Source organism: Neoarius graeffei, chromosome 11 (assembly GCF_027579695.1).
Source record: "Neoarius graeffei isolate fNeoGra1 chromosome 11, fNeoGra1.pri, whole genome shotgun sequence".
NCBI lineage: Eukaryota > Metazoa > Chordata > Actinopteri > Siluriformes > Ariidae > Neoarius > Neoarius graeffei.
In genome coordinates, this window is record NC_083579.1 from 48,051,379 (window position 1) to 48,067,736 (window position 16,358).

General features: G+C 40.9%; 2 protein-coding genes across 7 annotated transcripts in view; both read left to right on the top strand.

The window, feature by feature from the left end:
- The window catches only part of pcmtl (l-isoaspartyl protein carboxyl methyltransferase, like), a 26,418-nt gene extending 20,122 nt beyond the window's left edge, over positions 1–6,296 (top strand). For 5 of the 6 annotated variants that reach the window (XM_060934067.1, XM_060934066.1, XM_060934065.1 and 2 more), the window contains exons 7-9: positions 3,188–3,273; positions 3,659–3,828; positions 5,837–6,296. In XM_060934067.1, the coding sequence (XP_060790050.1) occupies positions 3,188–3,273; positions 3,659–3,828; positions 5,837–5,873 (293 nt within the window). In that variant the 3' untranslated portion in view covers positions 5,874–6,296. Of the gene's footprint in view, positions 1–3,187; positions 3,274–3,658; positions 3,829–5,800 lie in introns of all 6 variants that reach the window. The other variant, XM_060934064.1, reaches the window with a different exon arrangement.
- Positions 6,297–6,298: 2 nt separating this feature from the next.
- rpusd2 (RNA pseudouridine synthase domain containing 2) lies at positions 6,299–15,242 on the top strand. Its single transcript, XM_060934061.1, has 3 exons — positions 6,299–7,102; positions 7,180–7,476; positions 13,328–15,242. The coding sequence occupies exons 1-3, from the start codon at positions 6,425–6,427 to the stop codon at positions 14,093–14,095; spliced, it is 1,743 nt and encodes a 580-aa protein (XP_060790044.1). The 5' UTR covers positions 6,299–6,424; the 3' UTR covers positions 14,096–15,242.
- The last annotated feature ends 1,116 nt before the right edge of the window (positions 15,243–16,358 follow it).

Consider the following 16,358-nt stretch of genomic DNA (forward strand, 5'->3'; position numbering starts at 1 on the left):
ATAGTATAGTTATTTTGTTCTTAAAATTTTATGTTCATAATTTCTACTCTATTGGAATATATTGCTTCTGAACTTCAGTATAATAATTGGTGAATTATGGTATCAATCAGTCTGTTTTACTATATTTTTGAACTTTTGCCTCAGTATATCAAGTATTGATTACTTTTGATTCATAGATATTATGCATATGTTGTGAATTCGGAAAGAAATGCAATAAAGATTGTTGGGTTACAAATAGTTTGTGGGGGGTTTTTCTCAAATATTTCTTCGGACAAGTCAACTTCACATTTGGACAAGTAAATTTCCTTTCAACTTGCCTGACAGGACAAGTGGTTTCAAAAGTTAATGTAGAGCCCTGCATCGCTGCCTCATGCATCATCAAAATTTGTCTCACGGCCCCCTTTCCCATGTCACAACGTCACTGCGGGGTCAGCGTGACTGCGTATATTTTATATGGGGGTGCCTTGAGAATTTGCATACTTCTGAAGGGTGCCGTGACTGAAAAAAGGTTGAGAAACGCTGCTCTACAGCATATTTTGGTTAGCTAGAGTTAGGACGGTGGTGCAGTGGTTAGCACTGTCGCCTCACAGTAAGAAGGCTCTGGGTTCGAACCTCACGGCCGACGGGGGCCTTTCTGTGTGGAGTTTGTACTGTATGTTAGGGATGTCCCGATCCGATCACGTGATCGGAAATCGGGCCCGATCACATGGTTTCAGACTCGATCGGAATCGGGCATTGCCTTCCGATCAGGGATCGGATATATATCTATATAATATATTCTCATTTTTAACACATCAATAGCTATGCGTTGGCACAGAGTGAGACCAGACCTCTTGTCTCAACACAGCAACATCAACACGTGCGGCATGACATCACTTTGTAGCGGAGACGCTATTGGTTATTGGCTGCCTGTTGCCGGCAAAGTTGAACACGGAAGCAGTTCGAAGCGGAAAGCAAAGCATGAGATCATTTTTTTCGTTGGATGACAAAAGAAACGGGCTCAAACCTGAAAGGGTAGAAATGCTTATTTTCATCAAGAAAAACGTTCATTTCCTTAATTGAAATTACTGTACACCACTGTGAGATGCGTTCTTAAAAGCAAATTACCGGCACTGTGGCACTTTATTTTTTTTTTTATTTGTTTACATTCCTGCCAGGTATTTTAAGGTTTTTTTTAAATTTGTTATTGTTCAAACTGCCTCACGTAAGTGCTCTGTTTGCTAACGGAGTTGTTGGATGTTAAAATAAGGTATTAAATAAAAAATGAGGAACATCCTGGATCCGTTTCTTTCCTCGTCTTTATTTTTTATGGATTATAAGAAGTATCGGATCGGGACTCGGTATCGGCAGATACTCAAAATCAAATGATCGGTATCGGATCGGAGGGCAAAAAAACCTGATCGGGACATCCCTACTGTATGTTGTCTGTTTGTGTTCTGGGTGCGCCGGTTTCCCCCACAGTTCAAAGACATGCAGTTAGGTTAACTGGCTAATCTAAATTGCCTGTAGGTGTAAATGGTTGAGAGGAGAAAACCTCTATAATAATCTGGTAGAAGGCAACAGGAAACCACTACCGTAATTCTTCCCAAGAAACTATGATGCAAGGCAGAGCGGCCACGTCACTATAGTGACATGCCAAAGAGAGGTTGAGACTAAAGTTTCAGGAAATGGAGATTACAGTGGAGTAACCCTTTTTATTTCAACCAGAGCTTAACATTAGATGACTAGTTAATTTTGTGTTGATTAAAGTGCATATTCTGGACCAATTTCGTTTTTTTTAATATGAAAGTATGTCCCTTTACACACTCATCCAGAAGGGTAATTTTGCACAAGGCCATCTGTCTACAGTAGAAAAAAATAAAATAACAAAACGCATCTGGAAAAATCCCAAAGGAGTCTGGAGCCAGATTTGTGACGTTACCTGCGGAAGCGCCAGCAGGCTGCGCGAGCTTGCACAGTTTCAGTGCACAGCCTGTGTAGACCAAGCGCTCCCATTTCTCTCTCATTGTTCAGTCTTTTGGGAAACGATGAGCACTAATCCCATCAAGATTGGTGTTGCTACACCCTCCTACGATACATCTGTTAACCATTTTAATAATTACACGATAACGTTGAAGAAATTTGCAGAAAACCACCAGGTCGTTTTCTCATAAACAAACCAGCGCTGACGTAGGATTCAGAGGGAGGCGTCCCGCAGGTGACGTCACGAAAATCAATGTTTGCCGGGAAATCCAAATGCCAAGTTTTTTCAGAGGCGGACCAATTCGCCTCAAATGGCTTGATTTCAACTGAATTTTTCTGGTATTGCGCAAGGTAAAAAAAACTGCACAAAATGCAAAATGTGACAGATATTTGATCAAAGTTTAATATAAAATAGGAGAATTACATTGATCTTGCTCCCGAATTTACCCGTGATATGCACTTTAAGATCGGTCAGAATGAGCACAGTTGCATCATGACAGGTTGGTGATACATGGGCTACTGCCTGTGATACTCACAGTGAGTACTACCAAGCTGATGATTTAGCTTTTTCGTCTGCCCTGACAGTCATTGATGTGCAAAATAAAGTAATTTTATTCTCATAACATGTCTATAACACTGAACAGTCTTGCAATATGCATATTTTGTCTGCATCCCAATTTCATTATGTCATTAGAGTTTATACTAATTATTGTCCATTGTGTGGGTTGGACACACAATGTATGTGCACTCAAAGCTAATGCACACTTTTTTTGGGGGGGGGTGCAGCACAAACTAGGTTATGAAATGTTCCTCCTCAAGTAACTTGGAACAGCATTTTTCTACCAGAGAAGGTGTAATTCAGAAATCTTACATTCCCTTCACATGAAGTTCATCACTATTGTTCTTGCAGTAATTGTCTGTAGTTTACTATAGTTAAAAATTCCAGCTAAAAGGATGCACGCACAAACTCGAAATTCCTTTTTATACCAAAATCATTGCACTGTTTTATTTATTCTGAATGTAAACAATGATTTCCCTTTTAATGCAGTGTATTATTGTCCCTACATCGGATTTCTATTAGTTTAACGTCGTGCTACAACATTAGTACAACAATGGTCACAAAACTACAACAATGGCCATTAAAATTAAGTAATTCGGTTTTGGAATTCGTACAGACCAACACAAAATATTTCTTTGGTCTAAACTTGGCTGTGTCCCTTTGCAGTGGGCGATGGACGGTTAGGTTTTCCAGATGGAGCACCGTATGATGCCATTCATGTTGGAGCAGCAGCACCGACAGTCCCCAAAGCGGTAGGCACACAATTTCTCAATTTCCTCATAGTTTCTATTCTGCTCTACAGTCTAATCCTATCTGTCCTTACACTTGTCACATTTTGAGCAAAAAAAACAAAACATTTTAAGTGGTATTTCTTGCATCAGAAGTTTATAATGGAAAGAATAAAATTTGACATTTGTACATGTGGCCACTAATGCTCAGCTTGATCTTCAATTTGTGTATATTTAGTGAAGCGGATGTGATAACTCAGCTTCCTAAAGGACATCACTGGGAATCAGTGATTGTACATGTAAATCCAGCATCACCTGCAATTCAGTTCAGTAATAAGAAGTATTAGCTAGCAATCAGAATGACTGTAAGTATTTCAGCCTCAAGACCTGACAATAAAATCATCTTCAGCTTCTGGAGCAGCTGAAACCAGGTGGAAGACTTGTGCTACCTGTAGGTCCAGAGGGTGGGACCCAAGTTCTGGAGCAGTATGATCGCCAGAGTGATGGTACTTTTGTCAAAAAGGCACTCATGGGGGTGGTGTATGTACCACTTACAGACCGACGTTACCAGTGGCCAGGGTAGGTACCACAGCATCATTCGCCTGGTATATGATTGATATATATTGTACAGTCCTATTGTCGCTTGTGAAAGTCCAAACTTCAGTCTATATTAATAATCTCGTAGTGGTTTGTACTTTCTAATTTACAAAGAGATATGATTTGATTTTTATACCTGGTCAGCTATGGCCAAAAGTTTGTGGACACCCAAACATAACGCTCATGAGTTTATATGTGCTGTTATAAGGCTGTAGTTAGGCATTCCAGTTCATCCCAAAGGTCTTCAGTGGGGTTGAGGTCAGGGCTCTGAACAAGCCATTCAAACTCTTCCATTTCACCCTTGGCAAACCATGTCTTTATGGACCTAGCTTTGCACACAGAGGCATTGTCATGCTGTTTGGGCTAGGTCTGTTTAGTTCCTATGAAGGGAAATTCTAAATCTTCTTCTACTAGCTGCTCCTGCTTCTCTGCGGGGTCGCTGCAGCAGTCAGTCTTCTCTAATGCCCGTGGTCTAATGTGTCTTCTTTCACTGCTCCGATGACCTCCATATCATCTCTGATGTTATCACTCCATCGCCTCTTGGGTCTCCCTCTCTTTCCCTTTCCTGGTGGTGCCATATACAACATCCGTTTCCCCACATACCGATCGTCTCTTCTCTCGACATGGCCATACCAGCGTAGCCTTGCTGTTCTGCATCTGGTCGAAATACTCTCCACTCCGAACACATCTCGCACTTTCTCATTCCTCAAATGGTCCAATCTTGTCCGTCCACATGCCCACCTTAAAGTGCATATCACGGGTAAATTCAGGAGCAAGATCAATGTAATTCTCCTATTTTATATTAAACTTTGGTCAAATATCTGTCACATTTTGCATTTTGTGCAATTTTTTTACCTTGCGCAATACCAGAAAAATTCAGTTGAAATCAAGCCATTTGAGGCGAATTGGTCCGCCTCTGAAAAAACTTGGCATTTGGATTTCCTGGCAAACATTGATTTTCGTGACGTCACGTGCGGGACGCCTCCCTCTGAATCCTACGTCAGCGCTGGTTTGTTTATGAGAAAACGACCTGGTGGTTTTCTGCAAATTTCTTCAACGTTATCACGTAATTATTAAAATGGTTAACAGATGTATCGTAGGAGGGTGTAGCAACACCAATCTTGATGGGATTAGTACTCATCGTTTCCCAAAAGACCGGACAATGAGAGAGAAATGGGAGCGCTTGGTCTACACAGGCTGTGCACTGAAACTGTGCAAGCTCGCGCAGCCTGCTGGCGCTTCCGCAGGTGACGTCACGAATCTGGCTCCAGACTCTCTTGGGATTTTTCCAGACGCGTTTTGTTATTTTATTTTTTTCTGCTGTAGACAGATGGCCTTGTGCAAAATTACCCTTCTGGATGAGTGTGTAAAGGAACATGCTTTCATATAAAAAAAATCCCAAAATTGGTCCAGAATATGCACTTTAATCTCCACTACTTCAAGTTGTTTTTCTTGTTTTCCTGTTAGGGGTACAGTCTCCATTGCGTACAGCATGGATGGTTGTACTACCATGCTGTAGATCTTCCCTTTCACTTTCCCTGGGACTCTCTTCTCACACAGGATCCCCATCATTTTCTTGACCACTTTCACGTTTGTTGGAGCATAGGTTTTATGCCGGATGCCCTTCCTGCCGCAACCCTCCCCATCTATCCGGGCTTGGGACTGGCACCAGCACCTTTCGACAACTGATGGCTGGGTTAAGGGAAATTCTAAATCAACAGCATACAAAAACATTCTAGACAATCATGTGTGTCCAACTTTGTGGGGACGAACCACATACGGGTGCGATGGTCAAGTGTTGACATAATTTTGACCATATATTGTATGTTCAGGTTTCAGACTTTCCTAATGAGGATGTGCTAATGAAGACCGAACTAATGCTAAAAACTAATTCACACGTGGATAAGTCTTTTACAATACAGCTATAATCTTGTTGCTCTGTTTCTGTCCCCAGTGGTGAGCTCTGATTGCAGTGTGGTTACTCCTGCAGGAGATGGTTGTGGTGTTGCAGTGCAGAGAACACTTAGGACAGCGCGCAAGGCCCTCACTTCAGCTGTGGATCGCTTCCCTGCCTGTCACCTCCATCCAGCTTCTTCAATTCTCTTATACTCTAGTCTAATGACTTTAATGACCTATAGCAAGGCGTGTTTTCATTCAGCCATTATTGGATGGCCCTGAGATTTGTTATTGAAATTGTGTCTTTCCCAATGGGGTTTATATACCATTTTCCTAAAAAGGAAATGTATTTATAGGTTTGTGTTTCTTAACCCTACCACCACCATGCTTTTTGCTTGTTTTGTAAACGCAATGTAAAATATTTTCTCACTTTAGTCGAAGCAATGGCGAGTTAATTAAAGCATTAAGGTCATTATTCGGACTGGAATGGCACAATTATACGTAAATCGTATATTTATGTAACTAATTTATTAATAAATAAGCTAAAAAGAAAAGCTAGGATTTATTTATCTGTTTGTTTAGTCAGTCTAACAGAGAAATTCCCGAAACCAAATCATAGTGCGCCTTTTCAGGGAAGGTCACGCGTTACGTCATCAGCCTGCGACAGAACACGCGTGCGGGCATGACAGCATGGCGTGTCAGAGTAAACAGTGTACAGAGGTTGGTCAGTTGTTTACTGCATAGTAATTATTTTAAAAAGAAACATATACCTGGTGGCATTTATTCGTTGTGTAATGGAATCGATGTTAGCAGAAATATAACGAAATGTAAAGAGTCGCGGCGGTGTTTACACACCACAGCCAGTGTTTTCAGAGCAAAGTACCGAACCAAGTTCAGCATCATGGAGACCAAAGAGTTAAACCCTGCAGAAACAGGGAAAGATCCGGAACTGAGCGTGAGTGAGAGCAAAGAAGTAAAAGAAAGCTGCAAGAAAAGGAAAAGCGAAGACCTCGAAGAACACGAGATAAACAAACGGGGTAAGAAGCGAAAGGGAAGCAAACAGGTTAAACCCGGGGATAGGTACATTCCTCCGCCACAGAAACGCAATCCCGGAGTGAGTTTTAACCAAGAACACTTCGCAGAAACCTCCTACTATTTTGAAGGAGGACTTAGGAAAGTGTACCCTTATTATTTCGATTTTAAGACTTACTGCAAGGGCCGATGGATCGGTAAAACACTACTAGAAGTCTTCAGCAGTGAATTCCGTGCAGAGCCATTAAACTACTATCAGAAAGCAGTTAAAGAGGGACGGATTCGGCTGAATGAAATACCTGTGGACGACCTAAATATCACACTGAAGGTAAGGAATTTGATGTTACATAAATTCTAACAACGAAAAGAAGTTTGGTTTTAAGGTTTGGTTTTTGTGCTTTCCAGAACAATGACTTCATGAGGAACACTGTGCATCGCCATGAGCCCCCTGTTAATGGCCAACCGCTGCAGGTCTTGGTGGACGATGGTGAAGTGGTGGTGGTAGACAAACCCGCCTCTCTGCCCGTACATCCGTGTGGCCGCTATCGCCACAACACAGTCATCTTCATTTTGGGGAAAGAGAGAGGTCTGTGCGGCCTCCACACTGTGCACCGTCTCGATCGCCTCACCTCAGGCATCCTTCTGTTTGCTCGCACTCTGGAGATGTCCAAGAAACTGGACCAGATGGTTCGGGATCGACAGGTGAAGCCATCACCGCCTTCCTGATATGACCCTTTCGACTTGCTCGCAGCGGCACGGTGGTGTAGTGGTTAGCGCTGTCGCCTCACAGCAAGAAGGTCCGGGTTCAAGCCCCGTGGCCGGCGAGGGCCTTTCTATGTGGAGTTTGCATGTTCTCCCCGTGTCCGTATGGGTTTCCTCCGGGTGCTCCAGTTTCCCCCACAGTCCAAAGACATGCAGGTTAGGTTAACTGGTGACTCTAAATTGACCGTAGGTGTGAATGTGAGTGTGAATGGTTGTCTGTGTCTATGTGTCAGCCCTGTGATGACCTGGCGACTTGTCCAGGGTGTACCCCGCCTTTCGCCCGTAGTTCAGCTGAGATAGGCTCCAGCTTGCCTGCGATCCTGTAGAACAGGATAAAGCGGCTTAAGATAATGAGAGATGAGATGAGACTTGCTCGCAGAGGCTCCAACTTGAGAAATTGCAAAGAGGGAGATTCTCCCTCTCTGCGAGTAGCTCGGAGGGAGACAAGTTTGAGCGCTGTAGGCGAGTGTTATATATGAATGAATGATTGATTCACCGCATTTTGTGTCAATTAAATCTTATTAATAGTAACAGATCTAGATAAATCCAGTGACTACAGACCAAACTTTAATATGCCTAAAATCAATGTCAATAATGACTATTATAAATTGCCAATGGTAGACCCTCTGATGATAATGTTCTTCTAATAATATTCTAAGTTAGTAAAAGTCAGACAAAAAAAAGTCAGACAAGTTCGTTAGAATCTAACGTCTGGTCTGGTGATCTAACCCTGTCAGATATAGAGTCGTCTTGCTGCCATCCAAAATAGTCCGCCATTCGTCCCTGGCGACCATTGCGGTGGGCGATCCCAACTTTATCTTGGTGATTTTCTGATATTTCTTCTTCGTAGTTTGGCTTTCACCATTTCCACCAACGGAACTTCGTTTATGTTCTCTTGAATGAGATAATGAAACTGAAAGACAAGCAGGCGATAAATGTAGACGCGAAAAAACAAACAAAATGGTTGAGTGTCGCGGGTTTTCTCGTTCTCTCACGCGTACCATTAATGGCACCATCTGTATGCTTTATCGGTAACTGCTAAGACATTGGGTGGTTCAGTGTGACCCTGTGGCGCACCGAATTCCGCTCGATTCATATGTGCGCTTGATCTGCATGCGCATGCCTCCGGCATTCACTTCAGTCCCCCCATTACGCCCGTCGGTGTGCCAACCGGGGAATCGGCATATACCGCGGGGTACACACTTGAGTCCAATGTCAGACACGAAAAGCGGAAAGTCAACTATTAATTTTCGTCAACATAAACGTATCAACTTATATATTTTTAACTAATCATGTGTAGGAAGGGCGGGCGGGAGATTTTTATGTTGTCACCGGGAGGTCAGGAGGATTTTCGAAATGTTCCCTAAAGTGGGAGAGTTGGAGCCTCTGTACTCGTGATTTATTTATCCCCCCCCCCTCCCAAGAAAATTACTAAATAGAAGTACCCTGTATAAGTTTTATAGTAAAGAAGACACAATGATCATCTTGCATATTCAGGTGCTTTAGTTTAACAGCCACACTTTTTAATGTATGGTTATTTGGGGTGTCTACCATCTCTAAGTTATAACATTTTCTGAAGGCACTCTGTTTAGGCTAGCACTTACTATACAAAACCTGAACAAGATGATGGTCATCGTCGTCATCAAATGACGAAGTTGTCATAAGCAGTAAATTCTCCCAGAAACTTATGACCCTGATGTTATTTATTATGTAGGTAAAGCTGTCATCCTTGACTTGCAAGTGACGTCAAAGCAAAATAGAAACCTGGATGTCGGCCATGTTGGTGGATCTACAAATGCGGGGTCAAGCGATATTACATACAAAACATAATCACGCATGCACAAGTCTCTTTGTTTTTCCACTGCTTTAAGCGTTCTTTTAGCTATGCCATATCTTTGTGCTGTATATGGTTATGGTCACAACAGCACTTGTGACTGTGGCACGTTCTGATTTTTTTAGACTTCCGTCCGTGATTCGGAAAGTGGGCTTGGAAACTCTTGATGCTTAGTACAGAGAGGAGACAAGGGGATCAGGACACTTTGTCCAATGACCATTTCATCCAATAGTTAAGACATTTCATCCAAAGCCTTTTCCATATGCCCTATCAATTATTTTATATTTCAGGTATTCCAGTGTTCATGAACAAAAGAACACTGCTCCGCACCTAAAGATTTAATATGATCCAGCCAGCTTTAAAAATTAATAACTCGACCAGGGGAGCTCGCAGCGAAGCCAAATTTTACAGGCACCTCCCTCTAAGCCTCCCCCTTCAAAAGAGCATGGTCTTGGGTCGGTAGGACCACGCCTCGGCCTGGGATTCGCGAACAAAGCCCCTGTGAGAGTGCTGCTCGGCGCCTAAAGATTTAATATGATCCAGCTGGAAACAGACATGCAAGTGAGCAGCCTGCAATGACGAGAGAGTTAACTCATCCCAGAGTCAGCAAGTGGCACGGCTGCCCGCCTTAGTATGCTCTTTAGTGTCGAAGCTGCTTCGGTCAAACTCCCATTGAGAATTCCTCCCTTTTTCAAACAAACAAATACCTGAAATATAAAATAATCAATAGTGCGTATGAAAAAGGCTTTGGACGAAATGACCTGTATTCATACTCGATGGTTGGTAGAAGCGTCTCATCTTCAGAAAAGTCTGACTTATTTCAATAATATGGGTCAAAACCACACACATCTATCTTCTCTTTGTATCGAATCTTCGCTCGACCGTTCAAATCGTGGTAACACTGAGAAAATTCAGCAATGTTTACAGACACGCTTTCAGCGGCTGCCATCCTAGTTGCTTTGCATATCCACCATCATGGCAGATGCTCATGACGTAGCACGTTTTGATCATGTGGTTGCAAGTCAGCTATAGTGGTGCTTGAAAGTTTGTGAACCCTTTAGAATTTTCTATATTTCTGCATAAAGATGACCTAAAACATCAGATTTTCACACAAGTCCTAAAAGTAGATAAAGAGAACCCAGTTAAACAAACGAGACAAAAATATTATACTTGGTCATTTATTTATTGAGGAAAATGATCCAATATTACATATCTGTGAGTGGCAAAAGTATGTGAGCCTTTGCTTTCAGTATCTGGTGTGACCCCCTTGTGCAGCAATAACTGCAACTAAATGTTTCCGGTAACTGTTGATCAGTCCTGCACACCGGCTTGGAGGAATTTTAGCCCATTCCTCCGTACAGAACAGCTTCAACTCTGGGATGTTGGTGGGTTTCCTCACATGAACTGCTCGCTTCAGGTCCTTCCACAACATTTCGATTGGATTAAGGTCAGGACTTTGACTTGGCCATTCCAAAACATTAACTTTATTCTTCTTTAACCATGCTTTGGTAGAATGACTTGTGTGCTTGGGGTCGTTGCCTTGCTGCATGACCCACCTTCTCTTGAGATTCAGTTCATAGACAGATGTCCTGACATTTTCCTTTAGAATTCGCTGGTATAATTCAGAATTATTTGCTGGTATAATTCAGAATTATTCGCTTGTATAATTCAATGGATTCATTGTTCCATCAATGATGGCAAGCCATCCTGGCCCAGATGCCACAAAACAGGCCCAAACCATGATACTACCACCACCATGTTTCACAGATGGGATAAGGTTCTTATTCTGGAATGCAGTGTTTTCCTTTCTCCAAACATAACGCTTCTCATTTAAACCAAAAAGTTCTATTTTGGTCTCATCCGTCCACAAAACATTTTTCCAGTAGCCTTCTGGCTTGTCCACGTGATCTTTAGCAAACTGCAGATGAGCTGCAATGTTCTTGCAATGCACACCATTGCTGTTCAGTTTTCTCCTGATGGTGGACTCATGAACATTGGTTAATGTGAAAGAGGCCTTCAGTTGCTTAGAAGTTACCCTGGGGTCCTTTGTGACCTTGCCGACTATTACACGCCTTGCTCTTGGAGTGATCTTTGTTGGTCGACCACTCCTGGGGAGGGTAACAATGGTCTTGAATTTCCTCCATTTGTACACAATCTGTCTGACTGTGGATTGATGGAGTCCAAACTCTTTAGAGATGGTTTTGTAACCTTTTCCAGCCTGATGAGCATCAACAACGCTTTTTCTGAGGTCCTCAGAAATCTCCTTTGTTCATGCCATGATACACTTCCACAAATGTGTTGTGAAGATCAGACTTTGATAGATCCCTGTTCTTTAAATAAAACAGGGTGCCCACTCACACCTGATTGTCATCCCATTGATTGAAAACACCTGACTCTAATTTCACCTTCAAATTAACTTCTAATCCTAGAGGTTCACATACTTTTGCCACTCACAGATATGTAATATCGGATCATTTTTCCTCAATAAATAAATGACCGAGTATAATATTTTTGTCTCATTTGTTTAACTGGGTTCTCTTTATCTGTTTTTAGTACTTGTGTGAAAATCTGCTGATGTTTTAGGTCATATTTATGCAGAAATATAGAAAATTCTAAAGGGTTCACAAACTTTCAAGCACCACTGTAGGTGGGAAAAAAATTCCTAAGATCAGGTTGTCCTGAACCAAAAGTGTGTTTGATAACATTAAAATTTGACAAGACAGTATTTGTGTGTTTTTCACCATTCAAATGGAAATAGCTGTGGACAGAATGGTGTTCAACCATCAACTAACCATCAAGTAGAGAGAAATTAACAAAAAATGATATGAGAACAGAGTGGCACGGTGGTGTAGTGGTTAGCGCTGTCGCCTCACAGCAAGAAGGTCTGGTTTCGAGCCCCGTGGCCGGCGAGGGCCTTTCTGTGCGGAGTTTGCATGTTCTCCCCGTGTCCGCGTGGGTTTCCTCCGGGTGCTCTGGTTTCCCGCACAGTCCAAAGACATGCAGGTTAGGTTAACTGGTGACTCTAAATTGACCGTAGGTGTGAATGTGAGTGTGAATGGTTGTCTGTGTCTATGTGTCAGCCCTGTGATGACCTGGCGACTTGTCCAGGGTGTACCCCGCCTTTCGCCCGTAGTCAGCTGGGATAGGCTCCAGCTTGCCTTTGACCCTGTAGAACAGGATAAAGCGGCTACAGATAATGAGATGAGATATGAGAACATAAAAGGCAAGTAAATACTTGCATCTCGCATATAAGCCATCAGTATGTTACCCATCCCAAATTGCGAGTTTCGTCTTGGTATTGAGATTGAGAGTAATTGTTAGCTGAATAAGTTGAGCTCACACGTCTTTAGTTAGCCAATAACCTTTGGTGGTATGTTGTGAGATCATGAACATTAGCTCGGCAACTTGCTAGGTCTTGAATCCAGACCGAGAAGCCATAGGCGCAAAAATAGAACTTGCTAGAGCAGGCAGTTTTTACTTTTTTTTTTATACATGCTTAAACAGGCAATCAGATATGACTCTCTTGTAGCACAAAGAAAAGACAAACATTTAACCATGAGAGTGATCATGCAACCCTGCACAACACATTTACTGCATTCATTCATTAGTCTTCAGTAACTACTTTATCCTGGTCTCTTGATTTGTTACATTTTAAGAAACCGGCAACTAAGTTTGAGAAATATCAGCACATACACAGCACATTAGATCCTAACGGAGGTGTGTTGGAAAAGGTATACACACTTTTTTTTTTTTTTGGCTACATAGCATGTAGTGTAAACAGATAGGTGGACAATGAAATAAGTTTTATTACTGCCCTAGGAATGCTACATATTCTCTACTCTTTTACATATTTGCATCATCGGAACTTAATTTGTTAGATACATTCAGTTGTAGATACTGTAGACTGTGAATAGTCTTCCGTGTTCCTATATATAGATTTTCCTTTGCTTTGTACAGTTGGAGAAGGAGTATGTTTGTCGTGTGGAGGGGGAGTTTCCTGACGGCGAGGTTGTGTGTGAAGAACCAATTCTGGTAGTCTCATTTAAGGTGGGTCTCTGCAGAGTGGATCCCAAAGGTAAAGACTCCCGCACAGTTTTCCAAAAACTCAGCTACAATGGGCGCTCTAGTGTAGTGCGCTGTCTCCCACTCACAGGGCGCACGCATCAGATCCGCGTGCATCTCCAGTATCTGGGCTTCCCTATCCTCAGTGACCCCATTTATGGTTCTTCTGCCTGGGGCCCAAACAGAGGCAAGGGAGGCCTGGTGGGCAAAAATGATCAGGAACTGTTGGAAGCTCTTATCGAGGAGCACCGTTCCAAGGAAAGTTTGCACCTCTTGGATATCTCGGATGAAGCGTTATCAGGAAAGGACGAGTCTAATGCAGGCACCAGTGGCGGTGCTCTAGTTAACAATGCCCTAACAGGCAGGGCTGAATCTCTAAACACTGCATGTGAAGAATCCACTAGAACTTCAAATGACAATGAAGCAGTAACGAAGAGTACACAGGCAAAAGAGAGCAGTTATCACTCTGAGGCATTATCTGGAACTGCAGATACAACCCACATAGTCAGAGATCATTTATGTTCAGAATGTAAAATTGTCCGACCTGACCCTACAGAGAAGGAGTTGGTCATGTACCTGCATGCATTACGCTACAAGGGACCTGATTTTGAATATTCCACACAATTGCCTGACTGGGCTAAAGAAGACTGGATGCAGGATTGAAATTCTTTTTACATTATTTTCTGTTCTTTATAAAAATTTAATCTGTAAAAAAGAGAATGGAAAATGGCTGGCATTTGGATTTGCATTTAAAATTAGAACTGTGATCAAACCTTTCTGTAAAAGGAGCTTTTAAGTAAAAATGTAAAATTTTCTGAAGTTATTGAGACACTTGTATTCTCCTTTTTTTTTTTTCTGTGAACCAGGTCATGGCTCAGTAAAATAGAAATTTTTATTGACTTTCTTAGTCACATTTACATAATAGATCATTCTTGGTTCTTTAAATCTGACATCACATATAGACAAAACAATTTTAGAACAGCATGTTTCTCAAACATGACCACTTTTTTTTTTTTTTTTTAAATAAATAATTGTTACTTTTTTTTTTACATTTGGCACTTTGTACAACAGAAAGGTATGACAGCATTCCAGATGTTTTGGTTGCTGGCATACTAATTAAACATTGATCTCAGTTTAATAAAATGTACTAAATGGACCATGATGCAGCCATTAGTAATCCACTTCAATGTGTGAATGCTTGATAAACTGACCAGCACCACTAGTGGCACAAATATGGCAAAGGATCAATTATTATTTTTAAATTAAATGGCTTTTAACTTTTTTTTTACATTCTATAGTCATTCAGTAGTTACTACTGATTGATAAATGTTCATTTAATTTAAAAAATTAATTCAGAAATGACCAAGTCTCACACAACATAGCACCGCACTTCACAGCAAGAAACCCTGTCTTGGTAGTGTAATGATCGTACAACATTCAACTGAGTGATGGCATATAAAGACAAGAATTTAATGTGTGGAGCAGAAAATAATCATGCCTATATTCAGATATTAATTGACTGACTTGGTAGCTATTTATTTCCGACGATGGTTGTACTGTATTTTGTTAAAGAAAAAGATCTGAACATCAGGTAAAGTAAGTAAAACCTTGAAAAGTTTGCTTTTCAAAAGACTGTACAAATGTTCTGACTACTTCCATAGTTCATATACAGTTGGAATATTGGTTTGGTTCTGTCCTACCATTCTGTGGCATTACAAAATTAAATAAAATGTAGTTTTAGTTATAAATTAAAACGTGTGAATGTGCATCTACAGCAAATAACATTAAAGCAACATGTCCTGATTAAAAACAGGTATTTAAGACCCTTTTTTTTAAACAGATATATTTTCCTCTTTCATTTGGATATTCTTTTATGAAAAGAGAATACAGCACATGCGATCAGGCTGTCACGTTCGAGTAGCATACCTATGATGTACTAGCACATGTAACAAACAAATATCTTAGCCAATAAAGTTTTATTCCACGTCCCTTTGGACCATTTCTATTGGTCCATATTTCATGATAAAAAATATAAAGGGTTAATTGCCTTTTTTTTTGTTAGCTTAATGTCAATTTTAAATTTAAAAAAAGCATGTATGGCTTTATTTGTAGATTGATATGTTGACTTTAACACCATGTTGATCTTAAACACTCAATTGAAAAAATTCACTGTAATTCTGATGTATAAATTGTAAGCACAATGCATGAGTAAAAAGACATGCATCAAATACAGTTCTGGTAGTTGAGTCTTCTGTATGACATTTAAAACAATAAATAATTCGAATGTGCTATTTGAGGGCTTTAAATGTTTGAATATATTCTCTTCACGCAGTTAGCTTTAAGCTCAGTGGAGAGCTGAACAAAATAAACGGATAAATACACACAGAGGGCCTCAGACAAAACAGAATGGTACATATTGGAAATTAAACAAGTATTTCATCAAAGACATGAATCTTTGTATTAAAGGGGTCCTTAAGTGGAAAACTCTTAGCTCCTATGGGGACTTGAATTGATTGCCTTCTTTTGTTTTGTATTGTGTTTACGCAATTTTCTCCAGATTTAGTTCCTACGCTTCCTCCACACGTGAAGCCATATTATTGCTTCATTAAAGGCAGGTGCACTTGGATGGAAATCCAGTTATGCCTTGTATAAATGACCTGTAGAGAGTTCTCATATCAAGACAATACAAGCAGTGTCCGACAAGTGATTATCATGATTTAAAATCTACACATTATTCACTTAATTTTAAATGAAATAAAGTTGTGTACAGTTCTACATTTGATTATGTCTATTCCTTATCTAGAGTATTTAAAATGAGGACATTGCTTTCATGTAAGGTTTCAGTAAACTGCTCTCAGGCACCATAGTCATTTGAAAATATATACAATATTTATAGTATGAAATAGCAACCCAAGGCCATGTGGTA